This window comes from Dromaius novaehollandiae, chromosome 18, assembly GCF_036370855.1.
Source record: "Dromaius novaehollandiae isolate bDroNov1 chromosome 18, bDroNov1.hap1, whole genome shotgun sequence".
Lineage (NCBI taxonomy): Eukaryota > Metazoa > Chordata > Aves > Casuariiformes > Dromaiidae > Dromaius > Dromaius novaehollandiae.
The window spans coordinates 5,109,602-5,126,786 of NC_088115.1; the positions used below are offsets into that span (position 1 = coordinate 5,109,602).

General features: G+C 39.1%; 1 protein-coding gene across 2 annotated transcripts in view; it reads left to right on the forward strand.

The window, feature by feature from the left end:
- Nucleotides 1–17,185, forward strand: part of MYH10 (myosin heavy chain 10) — a 106,040-nt gene that overhangs the window by 84,664 nt on the left and 4,191 nt on the right. For both annotated transcript variants that reach the window (XM_064522485.1, XM_064522486.1), the window contains 15 exons: nucleotides 437–560; nucleotides 2,779–2,950; nucleotides 3,834–4,046; nucleotides 4,147–4,291; nucleotides 5,793–5,999; nucleotides 7,100–7,204; nucleotides 9,671–9,823; nucleotides 10,160–10,408; nucleotides 10,968–11,180; nucleotides 11,312–11,524; nucleotides 13,011–13,172; nucleotides 14,625–14,753; nucleotides 16,003–16,091; nucleotides 16,333–16,456; nucleotides 16,561–16,769. In XM_064522485.1, the coding sequence (XP_064378555.1) occupies nucleotides 437–560; nucleotides 2,779–2,950; nucleotides 3,834–4,046; nucleotides 4,147–4,291; nucleotides 5,793–5,999; nucleotides 7,100–7,204; nucleotides 9,671–9,823; nucleotides 10,160–10,408; nucleotides 10,968–11,180; nucleotides 11,312–11,524; nucleotides 13,011–13,172; nucleotides 14,625–14,753; nucleotides 16,003–16,091; nucleotides 16,333–16,456; nucleotides 16,561–16,769 (2,507 nt within the window). The remainder of the gene's footprint in view (nucleotides 1–436; nucleotides 561–2,778; nucleotides 2,951–3,833; nucleotides 4,047–4,146; nucleotides 4,292–5,792; nucleotides 6,000–7,099; nucleotides 7,205–9,670; nucleotides 9,824–10,159; nucleotides 10,409–10,967; nucleotides 11,181–11,311; nucleotides 11,525–13,010; nucleotides 13,173–14,624; nucleotides 14,754–16,002; nucleotides 16,092–16,332; nucleotides 16,457–16,560; nucleotides 16,770–17,185) is intronic.

Below are 17,185 nucleotides of genomic sequence, written 5' to 3' on the forward strand. Positions count from 1 at the left end.
TTTTGTCCTACATTCTGACCAATTTCATGAGCCTTCCAAATCTAATTGCTGGGGATGGTGTTTGTCATAGCTACCCTGTTCTTTGCAAACTATAAAGATGTCTTTAGGCTTAGATAGTAAGGAAACATGACCTGGTTTTCAAAAAGCGTGGAGCAAATGCTGTCTGAAAATCAGGCCTCCATAACTAGTTTTGGATTAAATACTTATGTGTTAAATTCCAAATCTCAGTCTTAGAAAAGAAATCTTCATTTTTCTGTACTGTTTAAATGGATCCCTTACTATTCAAATAATACGTTGATGGTGACTTGAAATAAAATCTGTGTTAATATGCTGTATGAGGCCTTTATATGGATTTGATATGTTTAGTTATTTATGCTGCTTAGAGAGACTGAATAGTATTTTAACCGTTAGTCTCACCTGTTTTTCTCCTAACTAGGAAAAGAAGCTGATGGAGGATCGAATTGCTGAATGCACTTCTCAGCTGGCTGAGGAAGAAGAAAAGGCCAAAAACTTGGCCAAACTCAAGAATAAGCAAGAAATGATGATCACTGATTTAGAAGGTTTGATCTTACTAAATTTGCCTATTAACAACTTGGAAATCATGCTGGAAAGAAATGGATCACTAATTACAATAAATGCAGTTATCTGGTCTAGTCTGATAGATGAACCCTAATATGTAGATACCTTAATAGCTATTATTTGTTGCTTATCTAGATTTTTGTAAGATATTTGCTTTACTTGCATGACTTTGTTGCATCTGGTTGCTCCATCTCACTCTTCTCTATCTTGTTAGTTTTTCAGTTTTTGAGAATCTATTTCATTTACAAACACATTCAAAAATTCATGATGTTGCATAAATCCCTTAGTAACAAGGAAAAAAACTTGTTGCTACACTTTTCTATTATAACACGTTAGAATGGCATAATTCTGAAAGAATGTTATTAGCTATTTACTAGGCTTCTAAAATTTTTTTGAATAAGCAAATCTGAATCCTTTTGCTTTTCTTAATGCTTTGTTTATCTAAAATAGTTCCATTTCTTTGGCCATGTATTTCAGGCTGTTTTACTTGTAGTGACAGGCTAAATCAGCCCTATATAGAACCCTTCTTGATTTGTTAAAAAAATTACTTATGGCTGTAAAATAGCTGTTGCACAACAATAATAAATTGCCAAGTCAGAGTCGCACAAATATAAGGTGAAGTTGCTCTCTGCACCCTAACTTGGAAATAGTTTTTCACTTACTGTATTATGGCCAGTCTTCCTTCATATTTCAAAACCGACATGCTTATGGAAGAATATCAAAGTTTAATCTTCTTTGTTTTAATCTTCTGTACCTTTTCTTTGAAAGTGATACTCAGAGACCTTAAGATGGGCATAAGTAAACTTTACTAACTGGAAAATAATGCTTGAGTAGTTGTGTGCTTAAGTCAGCATTAGTGTTTTTGAAGATATTTGACAGATGTGTTCAGTTATGGTGCTATTCTGAGACCATGTGATGACCTTAGAAGTGGAAATTAAAGCTTAAATATAAGGCATGCAATTTTTTTGGCTAGTAAAGCACAGTAGAATGATATTTACTCTTGGAGATGGTTCAAGATGCCTTTAAGCTCTCTCTCCTAGGGTCTTGGCACAGTTAGGCACTGAAATTTGAACAATAATCTAGTTCAGTTTGCTATTAGCTTTCTCAGTTGCAAGATAGGCTCTCACGACAATCTTCTAACTTAAACTGCCAAGAAATGTAATGTAAAAACACAGAGAAAAATTGCTATTTTTGAGTGAGGAACTGTTTAGAGAAGAAAACCATTGTTAGTGTAGACTGCCTAGAAAATCCCGGATTGCCCTCAGGTTCTAAGGGGTGATTCTTGAGCATGCCTGTCTTTCCCCATGTAGAGATCTTGATCGAATAGCAGGCTCAAAAAGGGTGTGGGAGAAATCTGTGCATGGGTAACCCACAGAATATTGAATGACAAATCTGATATTTTATGTTTATGCTGATGCACATAGAATTAGCATGGTAGTAATGCTATGCTAAACGCTAGTGGTTTGGCAAAACATTTCTGTGACTGTGCACCTGGCCATTAGCTAACTGCTAAACAATGCAGTTAGTAACTATCTCAATCAGACAACAGTCAGATAAAGTAAACGAATTTGCTGCTATGGCACTGATACTTGGATGCTTTTCACATAAAGAAATGCCTCAGGGCAGGACTATCTCAGCTGCAAAATTAAATTACTGGAAGCTATTGATGTTGCGAGGTCTTCCTAAATCTCAGTGGGTTGTGAGTTCTGAAGTGGCACAGATATTTGCAAAAACATTTTATCCAAGGTTTTTTAAAGCTATATTATTTTCCAGTAGACTCTTGGAGCCTAGCCTAGTCCTTTAAAAACTGTGCAAACGATCATTTTTTCCAGTCCTTAGCTGATCTTAATTTCTGACTCCTGGTGTGTGATCATCTGGCCCAGCAGCTCAAAAACTGCTCTTCTGTTTGATCCCATTCCTTATTTTCCACCAAGATGAGGTTGTCTTTCTGTTACCTTACTTCAAACTGTTTTTCTCCAGCGTCTGTTACTTTTTCTTGACTTTGTCTAAATCATGTTGTTCTGCTTGGCTATTTTATCTTTCCCAGTTGACTTTCCAGCTGCAGACTAGAGAAAGAATAGATGCAGTATAAATTAAACTTCCTACGCTTCTTCCCACCCCACTCCCCTGCCCCCAGATCTTTTGAGGATGATTAGACAAGAAATTGCTTATAAATAAAATGTGTTGTCACTTGCCTAGAGCGATTAAAAAAGGAAGAGAAGACCCGTCAGGAATTAGAAAAAGCTAAGAGAAAACTCGATGGTGAAACAACAGACCTACAGGACCAAATAGCTGAGCTACAAGCCCAGATTGAAGAACTGAAGATCCAGCTGGCCAAGAAAGAGGAAGAGCTGCAGGCTGCTCTTGCTAGGTCAGAGCATGATGGGGCTTATGACTGCATAAATTTTCCCAGACTGAATTTCAGTTGACTACAGACACTATATTGATTAGAGTTGGTAATATTAAAGTAAAAAACCAGCTACTTAAGTTACCTTGAAACTTTTGGTGCCTGCTGTCTCGGGAAATTGCTCCCTTCTTAGGGTGATCGTATACTTTAAAGGTTTTGAAGCCAGTTAATGCTTGTAATGGGGCATCTCTAGAAGTGTGTGCGCTGTGTACTAAGTAGACTTGGCAAAATATGAGTTCGTTTTTTTTATCAGTGTCCTTGCTCTGTAAAGCCACTAAAAAGTTTCACCAGTGTATAAGTGTTTGGGCTCTGGAAGCTTTTTTGCTCTCCAGAGTTCAGCTTCAGAAGGGAAAAGCATGTAACTGTCGTCAGCCTTCTTACTGGTCAGAGTATTTTCAGTGATTGGGTAGAACATGTGTTTTCAAGCTTTGTGCCGTAGTCTTGCTGTCATGTAATATAATACAAATTAAACACTACTTGTATTTTTTGAGTAATTTGTAACTTCGTGGGTGGATAAAATTCTATGGACAGGCTGTGTTTGTGGGGCAGTATCTAATGAGATCTGCAAAATCAGAATACTTGAATACAAACATGAAAACTTGATCATTCTAATGGTATATCTATAGTACCTGTGGCACTGTGCAACTTAGGGTTTAGTAATGTGGGTGTGTGGGTTTTTTATGTATAAAGTTTCAGGAACTCTGTTCTATTCTAGTAGGAAAGCTAATGCCTTTCTTCTACAAGATATCACTTATGTACCTAATTTAAGTAACACTAGACTATTATGAGAATAGGGTTTGAAGCTATAAAGTATAATAGTATCAACTGCTATGTTCCTGTTTAATAGAGGTGATGAAGAAGCAGTTCAGAAAAACAATGCTCTGAAAGTGATAAGAGAGTTGCAAGCTCAAATTGCAGAACTCCAGGAGGATCTTGAATCTGAGAAAGCATCACGCAACAAGGCAGAAAAACAGAAAAGAGATTTAAGTGAGGAGCTGGAGGCTTTAAAAACTGAGCTGGAAGATACCTTGGATACTACTGCAGCACAGCAAGAGCTGAGGTACAGTCCCGTGTCTTTGTAAGAAGGCACTGTTGAAATCCGTCTTTAATTTACAAAAGACTAAAATGTTGATTTTGATAACCCTTGCCACTTTCTCTAGGACAAAGCGTGAACAAGAGGTCGCTGAACTAAAGAAAGCAATTGAAGAAGAAACCAAGAACCATGAAGCGCAGATCCAGGAAATCAGGCAGAGGCATGCTACTGCCCTGGAAGAGCTCTCTGAACAACTTGAACAGGCCAAAAGGGTAAGCAGAAAAAGAATTACAGAAATATATTTCCCTGCTTTAAGGTTTAATGTGAAGTAATATAACTGTTGTGGTTCTTTCCGGTGACATCTGCATGCAGAGCTAAATTGCCCTCCTCTATACATGCGTAACAATTGAGATTGGCTCAAATACATCACACTGATTTGTTGAACCTATGTGTAACTATTAGGCATTCTTGGCAACTGCCTGAAAAGCCTTCGTTAAACTTGGAAATAGTGCACCTAGAGATAAATCACGTAATGTTTTTATGTGAGTCCTTCAGCAGTCCACATGCTCATTTGGAGAAAAGCAGTTCTCATGGGTGAACTGCAGAATGCTTCCAAATAAGGTAATTATAATGTAGCGCTTGAAAAAACTAAGTTAAGAGCAGGTAGTGTAAAAGTTCTTCCAGCCACTCTTAACTTCACGCTTGTAGTATGAACTCCAGTGCTAGATATTTGTGGAACATGTTGCCAATTTGGACAGCTGTATTGAGTTCTGTGATCACCACCACCAGAACAGGTAGGAGGAAGCACACCCTTGTTTATTGTATCTAGGCAGTAATATTCCTTGTAGTGTAGCTTGAGTGTCTTGCTCAAAAGCGGAATTATTCCAACACTCCCACCACCCCATTTCCCCCCCCCAAAAAAAAAAAAATTCATAGTTTGTGAGATTGTAGTCTTGCTCATTCCACCTGCATTTATGGACAGTTAACATACTATAGTAACATTTTTACATTGCCTGTAGGGAATACTTTACAAACTTTCTTAAATTAAAATACTAAGTGAGAAATGTAGCAATTAAAGCTGGTGGAAAATTATAGTTTATTCACCTGAAGATCTTATGCATGTCTTTTGCTTCTTAGTTATTAAATACTCACAATAAAAATATGAAAAGCCTGGAAAAATACCCTGCAATCTTAAAGCTCCTGTTCATATTAAGATGATGTCAGTTTAAATGATACAGTAAGAAAGAATGAGACTTAAACATCACTAATGCTGATTATTACTTTTTAAAAAGATTTTTGGGGGAGGTGGGAAAAATGTGAGTGCAGTGCTGAAAAATGCCTTGTTATGCACTTCCAAGCTGCTATGCCTACTAAAATCAGGGCAGCTTTAGTTGATATCTTTCCTTTTATTTCTGTGAGATGAGCCATGCTGATCTGTTAATGGGCACATTCCTTCCTAATTACAGTGCTGCTCAAACAGTCATTTTACAGCACTGATGTTCCAGATCTTGTTCAAGTCATAGAATGTCTTCTGGTGCTCACTGCTACCTGTGATGTCTCAAAGTGGATCTTGCGTTAATTTATTGGTCTTTGACTAATGCACACAGAACGTTTAATGAAAATGTTTTAAACAATCCGTACTTACAACTTCCCAAGCACTTGTTTTATGCTTGAACTTTAAAGCCTGGTTTGCTGGAGTGAATGTTTTCTAGCAGAAAACTTTATTGATATGTAATGAAGTGTTAAATTTCTATCCTTTTGTGTCTTCTGTAGTTCAAAGCAAACCTTGAAAAGAACAAGCAAGGTCTAGAGTCTGACAACAAGGAGTTAGCCTGTGAAGTGAAGGTATTGCAGCAGGTCAAAGCAGAGTCTGAACATAAGAGGAAGAAGCTTGATGCTCAGGTACAAGAGCTAACTGCTAAAGTTGCAGAAGGCGAAAGATTGAGGGTGGAGCTGGCAGAGAAGGCCAACAAGCTGCAGGTAAGGCTGTATGGACTTGAACTCTTCCAAAGTCCTAAACTCCTGAAAAACAGACAAGAAAATAAAAGCAGTGAACATATGCAGAAACAGTTGGGAGAACTGTTCTTCAAAGATTAGGTCTGCAGGAATTATGCCTGTAGTGGACATGGGAGGTGACCTCAGTCATGCCTTCATGAGTACTTGAAGGGTCTCAAACTGGTGGCATGCCTTGGAAGGAGGTGGTTTGAGAAACCCAGGATTAATGTCATTCCTGCCCAGCTGTGTGAGAATTATAGTGTGGCTCCTAAGTGCATGGCTCCCTATCCTGGGGATCAAACTCTGTGAAGGCTCTACATACTCCAGCTTATGACAACTGGAATTCTGTTTTTTGGCTTGGATATGGGATTGAGTAGATGTGGCTGAACTCATTTGTATGTGTGAGCAAAATGGACTGATGATGGCCATTGGTTTCCTTTGTGCTTCAAAGTTGGGAGCTTGATGGATGGGGCTAGCAAGCAAAAGCCACATTCTTCCTGGATATGGAGCAAATGGGAGCCAGGACTGCCTTTCTAACCACAGCACGAAGTACTTCAAGTGAATCAACCTAAAGTACCTCAGAAAGAGAACAGCCCAGTTCTTTTCAGAGGAAGCTTTCAGGCAATCTCTTACAGTATCCCCAAGTAGCATAGCCTAAAATAGCAAGAGCTGGCACCTGGCAGTAACCTTTTCTGTTGCGGTGATGCTCCAAACCCAGCTGTCACCCTGATACTCCCTGAGTTAATGGGTCCCATAGGATGGCCCTATAATTAAAAATAGCATTTAAATATGAATGCAGATATTGGCATGCAGAGATTGAAATGACATGCTCTGCTAAATAGTGTGCCTGACTCTTGTGATGTTATACTGCTTAAATTGAAGATTGACATCCAACTTGAAAATTTGTAGCCAAACTTTTATATTTTTAGCGCTCTGGCATCTCTGTATTGGGAGCTGTTGTTGTCTTAGTTGCCGTGCCTGGAATTTGCTGAGGTTTTGTGCTCTGCACTTCCAGCCCCCTGTGGGATGTAATCTTTGCCGTGAGCCAGACGCATGATGTTACCTTTAGACTGCTTGCTTTGCAGAACGAGTTGGATAATGTCTCAAGTCTCCTGGAGGAAGCGGAGAAGAAAGGCATCAAGTTTGCCAAGGATGCGGCTAGTTTGGAATCTCAGCTTCAGGATACACAGGTGTGTGTGTGTGCAGTGGAGCCTGAACTTTTCATTGAAGCTTTGTTCCACATGAAAATGCTGACTGCAAACAGAAAATACTTTTTTTTTTTTGTTCATGATTTTGAAAGTCCCTTGGGTAGAAGCTGTACTTCCTGTTGAAGTCTAATGAAATGTGCTGCATAATGACAGCTCAGCTACATGTGGAGCCAGTTTATGGTTAGCTAAGCTTCACTACTTGATGGACTGTACACTCCCATTTCTCTTTTAATACTTATCCCCCACAGAGACTAAGAAATGAGTCAGAAAAAACTTTCCAAGTAGAATATTAATGTAAATAAGACCCTTGGGGTATAAGAAAGGGACAAGGGAGAATATTTTGTTTTACTGACAGCTTAAGTTCCTGAAACTGCCATTGTTTGTTTTTTGAGTTAAGTAATGCCACTATATTCATGTATTCAGTACTTAAATATGCTCTTTTCCCTGTATAAAATTGCTAATGGTAATGATTTGAATAATGTTAATGCTAATCACAATTAGAGCTAGAGGTCTGTGGAGAATAGGATGGAGTAGGAAGGGAGGGAGGCCTAGCTGTTAGAGCTTTCATTAGTTTCCATTATGACAGAAGTTCCCACTGCCAAATCACAGCTATCTTTAAACTGACCTTTATATTTATGCAATGCAGTAAAACTTGGAAACGTGCTGCTGTTGCAGGATTTATTGCCTTATTTTGTTCCCAGGTGGTTTAAAACAGGTACTCTATGCTTGTCTCAAAGAAGGAAAAAAAAAACTTTGAGCCTAACTTCTCTGCTTTTTCCTTTAAGAAAAGTATGATCTGGTAACTTGTAGAACAGATGACGACATGGGTTCCCTAGAAATTTGTTTTGTAAGGTTTAAGCATGCCTAGAATGAATGATCCGTGCTTTCTTGAAAAGCCAAATTACAGATGTTCTCATAACTACATCCCTCTTCAAAAATGCTGTGAGGAAAATTAATCAAATGCCAAAACTGGTGTGGGATCAAGTACTTCTGGGTATGTGTCCACTAGCATTTTTGTTCAAAAGGAAGGAGTATCTGAAACAACTCCCCAAGCTGTTCTTTGGTTCATGTTGGGAGCAGTCTCAAAGCATGTAACTTGAATCTTCTTTGAATGAAGCCTAACTGAAGATGTGTTCCGGACATGCTTAATGTGCGTAACTTGCTAAGTGGTGTTCATCCGACAGACCCAAGAAAAAGCTAATTTAAGATGAGACCCAGTGAAGAGCAAAGTGTGGACATGGTGTCCTCTGCATCAGCTACCGTGCTCTATAGGTCAACTTTTGATGGGTTGTGGAATTTGCTAAGGAGCCATCGCCTCAGATCAAAAATCACTTGAGATAAAATCTGGAAAGGAAAGTCTTTCCTCAGTCTTCACTGTGGCAAAACTGAATGGGGTATGGTCCCTTGTTACAAAACAGTATCAAATATTAAGAGTCTGCAATGGTTCTGAAGAAAAATGAGAGAATCTGCAGATGTTTAAAATAAACCAGGACTACAAAAGGCTTAAGATTTGAAGGACAAGCAAGGTTTGGATTGTCTTCACCAGAACTTAAGAAATGAATTTTTGATCATTGCCAAGAATATGCACTGCTGTCACTCTAATATATGTTCGGTTTATGGGTTTAAAAAAAGTTCCTTGTAGGTAAACGGCTTCCTTTCTCTTCATTGAGGAGGATCTTGCATCTCCCTCTGAAGTAGCTCATACAATTCAAGAGTAGCTCCAAAACTTGATCAGCATCTTCTTATAGGTCCAGGATAGCAATGTACATCAAGACAGACTAGGATTTCTTGTGTTCTCACTGCTGACCCGGAGTTCTGTCTCAGGCTAATAAGAATGCAACTGTCCCATAAAACACAGCTGTCTGTGCTTGGACCATGCTGGGGTGTTTTTCATTTCTTAATGGATTAGTTCCTAAATATCATAATCTCTGGTTCTCAATGGTCCCTTTGGTTTTTAGACTTCAGTGTAATTTCAGAATTATATTCTTGGAGATGTAGGTATGTTTCTAGGAGGAGAAAAGAAGTGGACTCTGACAATTTCTTATAGCTACTGTCAGCTACCAGTGTATCTGCCCCTACTTCAGTTTTTACTCTGGTCCTTAGAGAAACTGCAGTTTGAAAACAATTCTCTAATTCTGCATATGGCTCTCAAATTTGGAGAAATGGCTTACCTATGCTGTACAGTAATAAGCTGTACCTTTGTAATGGATACTTTGGCTTGGTCAAGTCTGAATAGAGAGAATACTTCTGCAAATAGACACAAGTGGGGATCACTGCCTTCACATTGGCCACTGGTGTCAGAGTTTTAGATAGATTTTTGTTTCAAACCTATTTCTTCTATAGGCACCCAAGAGATGTCTATATAGAACAATGGAGGGTGGTAGTCTAAGGCCAAAGTTAACATATTGTCAACCAAACTAACTTTGAATATGTCTGTTTATGTAACAGGAGTTGCTTCAAGAAGAAACCCGCCAGAAACTCAATCTTAGCAGTAGGATTAGGCAGCTGGAAGAGGAGAAGAACAACCTTCAAGAGCAGCAGGAAGAAGAGGAGGAAGCCAGAAAGAACTTGGAGAAACAAATGTTAGCCTTGCAGTCACAGGTAAGCTGTTGTAAATGGCAGGACTTCTATGAGGCCTACAAACTTGAGGTGAGATGAATTGGTACTGGGAACCTTTTGAAAAATTTCATGTAATTGGCATGAATACTGGACTGAATTGCTGGATAAAATTTCCTGTTTTTTCTCTGTAGCACTAGTGATTAGTACAACTAACTGCGATGGACAGGACTTTCTACCATTAAGTATGCTGCTAGCTCGTGTTTGTATTGCCTAAGCTAGTAATAGTGTCCATTTCTGGTTTTGCATTCTAGATGTGATGCCTTCGTTTCATTCTTGTCATGTGCTAAGCAACTTTTTTTTTTTTTTGTAAAATTTCAGTTGGCTGATGCTAAGAAAAAGGTAGATGATGACTTGGGAACCATTGAAGGTTTGGAGGAAAATAAGAAGAAACTGCTGAAGGATATGGAGTCTTTGAGCCAGCGCCTAGAGGAGAAGGCAATGGCTTATGACAAACTGGAAAAGACGAAGAATCGCCTGCAGCAAGAGCTGGATGACTTGATGGTGGATCTAGACCATCAGCGCCAGATTGTTTCTAACTTGGAGAAAAAGCAAAAGAAGTTTGATCAGGTAGTCTAGTTTCCTGTTATCTTCTTGTGTCTTTTAAATGGCAGCTTTAGGTTATGTAGTAACTACTTTTGAAGTCTTGTAAAAAGAAGGGCCTGACTGGAGTACTGTAGCTACTGATAAATGTTGTGAGCAGCTTGGCCTTCATTATGAGTAGTCGCTTAAGATTTCAGTGAGCTAAATGCCAGCACTTTATCTTGTTAGATAAAGTAATAAACTCTTCGTATATAAGAAAGAAATTATATTGGAACAAAAACTTGCCTTAAAAAGCGTTATCATAATCCCTCATGAGAGTCTGAGTGAGGATGTGAAGACTGAAAGATGAAAATAACACAACACCTGTATAATCAAGTAGTGGATTTCTTTCCTCATCTCATCCCAAAATAGCTGTAGCTGTTTTCTCACCAGGATTTTGATCAAGACTTGAGAGGCTAGACAGAACTTCTGAAAGTCAATTAGGCTTAGAGTATTAACCACTTCTTTGACTAAAACACCTTTGACAGGAAAGACTTGGTCATAGAACTCATGAGATATATTAATTATAATTATTTTTTGTGTTCAGATGCTGGCAGAAGAGAAGAACATTTCTGCCAGATACGCAGAGGAGAGAGATCGTGCTGAGGCAGAAGCAAGGGAAAAGGAAACCAAAGCACTCTCTCTGGCTCGGGCTTTGGAAGAAGCACTGGAGGCTAAAGAAGAATTTGAGAGACAGAACAAACAGTTGCGTACAGATATGGAGGACTTAATGAGCTCTAAAGATGATGTGGGCAAAAATGTAAGTATTTTTCCACACCGTATTTTGTTACACAAAACGCTGTATGCTGTCTTCATGTAATGCCTTATTTTGCTTTTAGTAATTGTTGTTGAGGCAACTGAAAGAAGGTCTGATTAATGTTTGTGGTTTAGGTCCATGAGCTGGAGAAATCAAAACGAACTTTAGAGCAACAAGTTGAAGAGATGAGGACTCAACTTGAGGAACTGGAAGATGAACTGCAGGCCACAGAAGATGCTAAGCTTCGTCTGGAGGTGAACATGCAAGCCATGAAAGCCCAGTTTGAGAGAGATCTACAAGCCAGAGATGAGCAGAATGAAGAGAAAAAGAGGATGCTGGTTAAACAAGTATGTCTAATGTACTGTACTTCACAGTGGGAAGGGCGTGAGGCACTCTCACCAAAACTTTGTAGCTTTGGTAATAACTTGCTGCTGAAAATTAAAACTCTTTATTTGCTTGAAGTTCCCATCCTATAGAAACCGTAAGCCCTGATCTTTACAAACAGTAGAATATGTCTTGCTGAGAACTGTGCACTGTCAACTGTTGTTCTCAGGGAATCTACTTCTGCTAGTCCTCCAATTCAGCTGTATTTCAGCCTCCTATCAGAAAACACTCAGCATGCAAGCAGAGATTCTGCTATTGTTGCATGGGCATGTTTCAAGAAGAGTGGTATATTATTTGGAACTCCAAGCTGGTGATGTTTGTTCCACAGGAACAAATCCATGGATGTTGAGATAATTGGCAATCTTTCAGTCCAAGTGAAGTGTTTCCTAAAAGAAAATTGTGGAAAAGACCCCAGATTTTCCAGATTCAAGAATTCTAGAAATAAACAGATCCAAAAAGACTCAAGAGATACCTTTAAAAATTTATACTTTTAAGAGAAGACTTCAGTCTTTGACTTACCCTTGAGTCTGACTTTGAAGTCGCCTTTTAAGTCTTTTTTTACTCCATTTGTGTGTGGACTAAAAACATTTTTGGAAATGATTCTAAAGCTTTGAGGAGGAAAAACAGCAAATATTTCAAGATTTATCATGAGAAAACTGTAAAATTCTCAAATATTGAGCATCACCTTTATAAAAAAATCTCTTGGACAAGAACACAAACAATGGACTTGAAAGGCTTTTCAAGTACAGTACCACGCAAAAGTGCAAGCTGTTATCTTACACTGGACAAGAGCTCTTGATCTAACATGAAGAGGGAAGCTTGATTCAAGCCAGAATACATTTGTCTTTTGTGTCATTTGCCTGTGTAACAGTGGCATTTCTGGCTCCATTTTATTTTTGCATAAGTTTGGCTTAGGTTCATGTTAGTTGGCTGATTAGGTACTTTAATATACTTGTATTGTTTTCCGATTTTGTATTGTTGGGCACAGATTGCTGGTAGCATAGATGTTTCTAGAAAAATTATTTCTTTCTTTTTTTTCCCTTTATAAATTGAGGTCATTCTACTTTTCATTTTCCTCTTAGTGATTCAATCAGAATTACTAATGTGTCCCAGAATGATACCTAAATATAGATAGATGCACTGGACAAAAAGCTGATCACTAAGTAGTTGACTAGGTGAAATGGTTAATTTTCGGAAATGCTTCAGACACTGAGCTGTTTTCTCTGTTTTAACTTTTTTAGTTAATTCACACAGATCTCTGCTTCCCATTTGTAGATTTGCTTTTGCCTTCTACAGTGTCTTCCCTGTAGCTCACATTCTGTAGTCACTTCCAGTCAACTAATGTCAGTTCTGCTCTGCAAAGGCCTTTGGGATTCACTGACCATTTATTAGGATCTCTTGTTTGTTCCATTCCTGGAACTGAGCCTGTCAAATATCTTGATTTCACAGGTGCGAGAGCTGGAGGCAGAACTGGAAGATGAGCGCAAACAGAGGGCTCTTGCTGTGGCAGCCAAGAAGAAAATGGAAATGGATCTGAAAGACCTGGAAGGTCAGATAGAAGCTGCAAACAAGGCTCGAGATGAGGCAATCAAACAGCTACGTAAACTTCAGGTAAGCACAGCTAATGAACTGGACTCCTCTGTCTCATGAGGACAGTCTGTCAAGCGTGTTGCTTCTATTAAATACGCTTGTCATCTGAAGGCAAGAAGGGTATCAGACTCAACTATGCTGATATATGTCATAGTGTATCTGGCCTGAACTGTTCACTTGTTCAAATATCCTCTCATCCTTATATCAGCAAGGAGTTAACATTTTCCCCCAAAATATTTCTATTCAGTTGGCATCTTTTTCAGCACTTTGCATAACAATGGACTGAATATTGCTTTATGAGCTGCCTATTCTAAATTTAATTGTTTGTATCCTTCAATTTACTGGTTTAGCTTCTGCTCTTCCTGACTTTCTTCCTCAACTTGAACTTTCTAAGGTGTTTCTAACCAAAGAAAACTTCAAAGAAAAGGGAGAAGTAAACTGCAGTTGCTTTGGAGAAGCTCCGAGAAACCCCTTCTTTTTAGTCTGGCAAGCAAACCCAGTCCTTGTTTCAAGCATTTGTTTCCCATTCCCAGAAAAATAGTCAACATTTGGCAGAGTTGCAATTTTGCATGAGATTTTTCAGTGCTATGGCCTGAAGCTGCAGGAATATGAGGCCACGACAAGACTATGTAAAGCATATGTGAAAGCAAATTACCTTTCTGTCCTGCCTTCTGTATTGCTTGGTGATCCTACATCAACTGAGTGAAGACAGTTCTGGAACTGAGTCCAGACTCTGGGTGAGGAGGGAAGATAGATTAAAGCAAGAAATGTTGGTATCTCACAGTATCCCAATACTCCATTTCAAGAGGACAGGTCGGCTAGGCAGATCCATACCTGAACATGGTCTCTGTATACTTTTATACAAGTGCCTAAAATAAGTGGTCTTGTAAGTGGTGGTATTCTAAAGGTACAAGTACAAGTCAAATGTAGTTTCCCTTCAGTTTTCTTTATGTTGCTGTTCTAGTGTCTTAAGTCAAACTTGTGCATATTAAGATCTTAGTCTGTGAAAACAATATCTCTTAAGCAAAAGATAAGTACCTGCTTCTAGATTGTGTGTAAAATGGTGGATTGTTACTTCTACACAGAGAACAATTTCTTACATTGCATGCTTGTAAAATTTTTCAGTCAGTTTAAGTAAATGCCTTTTTTCCATGTCAGTCCATGAGCATTATCTCTGCACAACTTTGCTGCTCAAATGTAACTGAGCAGCTCTTCATCAGAGCTTTTTTCCTACAAAAAATGTGAGGTAAATTAGGTAAAGCTCTATAATGGTGTATTTTTGACCAGGAATGAGTGATGGAGGCATTAGAAAATGAAAGTAAGAACTGAAAATTCATTTAAGTGGAATGAAGCCACTTTGGGCAAAGATCTTACCTCATGAGAGCCAAAAAGGGCTTCAGTGCTGCTGCTGATAACTTGTGGTTGCCCTAATGCAGCATGGCTGTGTTTTTTTGTCTTCCCCCGCAACTACAGGCTCAAATGAAAGATTATCAGCGGGAGCTGGAAGAAGCACGTGCATCCAGAGATGAGATTTTTGCACAGTCCAAAGAGAGTGAAAAGAAGCTCAAAGGTCTTGAAGCAGAAATATTGCAGCTCCAAGAGGTGAGATTAAATCCCAAAAAAATCTTTCTTGCTAGAGAAGGGCAAATTCTTTACAGCTTTGTAGGAATCATTCAAGTAGTCTGCACTTGGTTTCTCTGTTTGGGAAGCAGGAAGGCTTTACTACTACTTGAAATGATGCAAGGCCTCATTAAAACTTGCAAGATGGCTAGAGCATCTCTAAAAGGTGTGTATGCTGTGTCAGCACTAAAATTGATTACTAGAAATATATAAGACCCAAGAATCTCTCCAGTGCCTCAGTGGACCATTTAAGTCTGCAGGGGTTCCGCACCTTGCCATCTTTGGTCCTCATCCATTTCTCTTACAGGCCTGTGTTCACTCATTGTTGGCAATTCATATAAGAGCTCTAAGTCTTGCTACGTATTACTTATCCATTGTTATCTCCTTGGTGTGCCACAAGGTCAAATATCAGAAGATTTGCCACGTGCAAGAGACTTGGCAACACTACTTTTGTGCTGCATTAACTGCACATCGAAGTTTAAAGCAGTCACTGAGATTTCATTACATTTTCTAAACTTGAGCTTTTACAGATAACCTACAAGCTACTAGAGCTTCTTCATGTGTCACTCTTGTGGTCCTCAAACTTCTCAGCCTTGTAATTGCAATGTATTTAGAGGTCCTTCTTAGCAAGTGCCTGGGTGTTTACACCATATAAAAGCTATAGTGCAATAGTATAAATAGCACTGAATCTCACATTATAAACTGTATTATTTTGTATACTTTTTCTACATTTACACTATGCACTCCAGAATTGTAAAAACCTAAATAATTTGATTAATTCACTGCCTATTTTGTTGAATGAATATGCTTAGTAGGGCATATGACAGGCTGTATACTTTTTTCTTGCTGTTTAGGGCTTGTGTGTTACTGATATTTAAATTTTTTTTTTTGTAATTTTCTTTGAGGAGGAGACTTGTGCTGTAGTGTAAATAATACTGCAGAGATTCTAGAAAGGATGAACGAGGGATTGTCTTAAATACTTTGAGTGTTTACCATTCAGGGACAGGGAAAAGGAAATCCATTGCAGTCATACAGGAGTTAAGGAGAAGTTTCAAGGTGTTGTGGCTGGGCATTACCTTCTAGGTTCTGCAGCTGTTGCTTTTGCTTATCCTTTACAATACTTAAGAGTTATCACATTTTATAGCATCTCCTGGAAGTACTTGAAGGCTAAATTGTTGGCAATATTTGAGATCCCTAATGCTGTAGCAAATCTGTTCTTAAATCTTTGCAGGAGTTTGCTGCATCTGAAAGAGCCCGTCGCCATGCTGAGCAAGAAAGGGATGAGCTGGCTGATGAGATTGCAAACAGTGCTTCAGGAAAGTGAGTCATCAAATGTATTAACTGTGCATCTGAAATATTTCAGGCAGCAGTACCTGTAGTTCTCAGTAGCAGTCTTATAAATGCTCTGTTGATCTACCTTTATGATAAAAGTTCTTTGCCATCATGAAGGGAATTACTAACACAGCAACCCCTGACAGTTTGCAATGCCTAAGTTTTCAAAAGCAAACTGGCCAGTTGCTTTGTACCAGGTCAGAACATGTCCCAAATACTGCCTTTCTAGGTCAGCGTTGCTGGATGAGAAGCGCCGTCTGGAAGCTCGTATTGCACAGTTGGAAGAAGAGCTTGAGGAAGAACAGAGCAATATGGAGCTTCTCAATGAGCGGTTCCGAAAGACCACGCTGCAGGTAAAGCAGTTCCTGGCAATGCTTCTGTGGCAGTTTGTATTTCAGTGTGTGGTTAAGTGGAGACTTTGAACAGTACCAAATAATCCATTCTCCTCCTCTGAAAGGTTGATACGCTTAATTCTGAGCTGGCTGGTGAGCGGAGTGCTGCCCAGAAGAGTGAAAATGCACGGCAGCAATTGGAAAGGCAGAACAAAGAGCTGAAAGCCAAGCTGCAGGAATTGGAGGGATCTGTGAAGTCTAAGTTCAAGGCCACAATTTCTACTCTAGAAGCCAAGATTGTGCAGCTAGAAGAACAGCTTGAGCAAGAAGCCAAGTAAGGACAATCTGTTTGCTGGTGTTTGCTCTGTCTGTCAGTATTAAATGTCTGAAACTTCAATGCCTTAAGTTTTCACAGGGCAGATGTGAGCTTACAAAACAGACATTAGGTTTTGTTGTCTAGAAACCTAGTGCTGAAGGGACACACTATGACTACACTGTTAAAGTGATTGGAGTTAACTGCAGAATCAGTTTGTTCTGTAACTAAAACTGCTTAATTAAGTCCTGAAGTTAACCAGGTGCATGCTGTGTGTGGTGGTTCCAGGACCCACAGGGTGTTGCAGAAGTTCTTGAGACAGCTTAAAACTTCCCCTTGAGACACTGGTCTCTTTGGTTAGAGGAAGCAAGATGAAGAGCTTAGGCTTGATGGCTCAAGTTAGTGGAGAAAGCAGATGTCTGCAGACCTGCTTCATC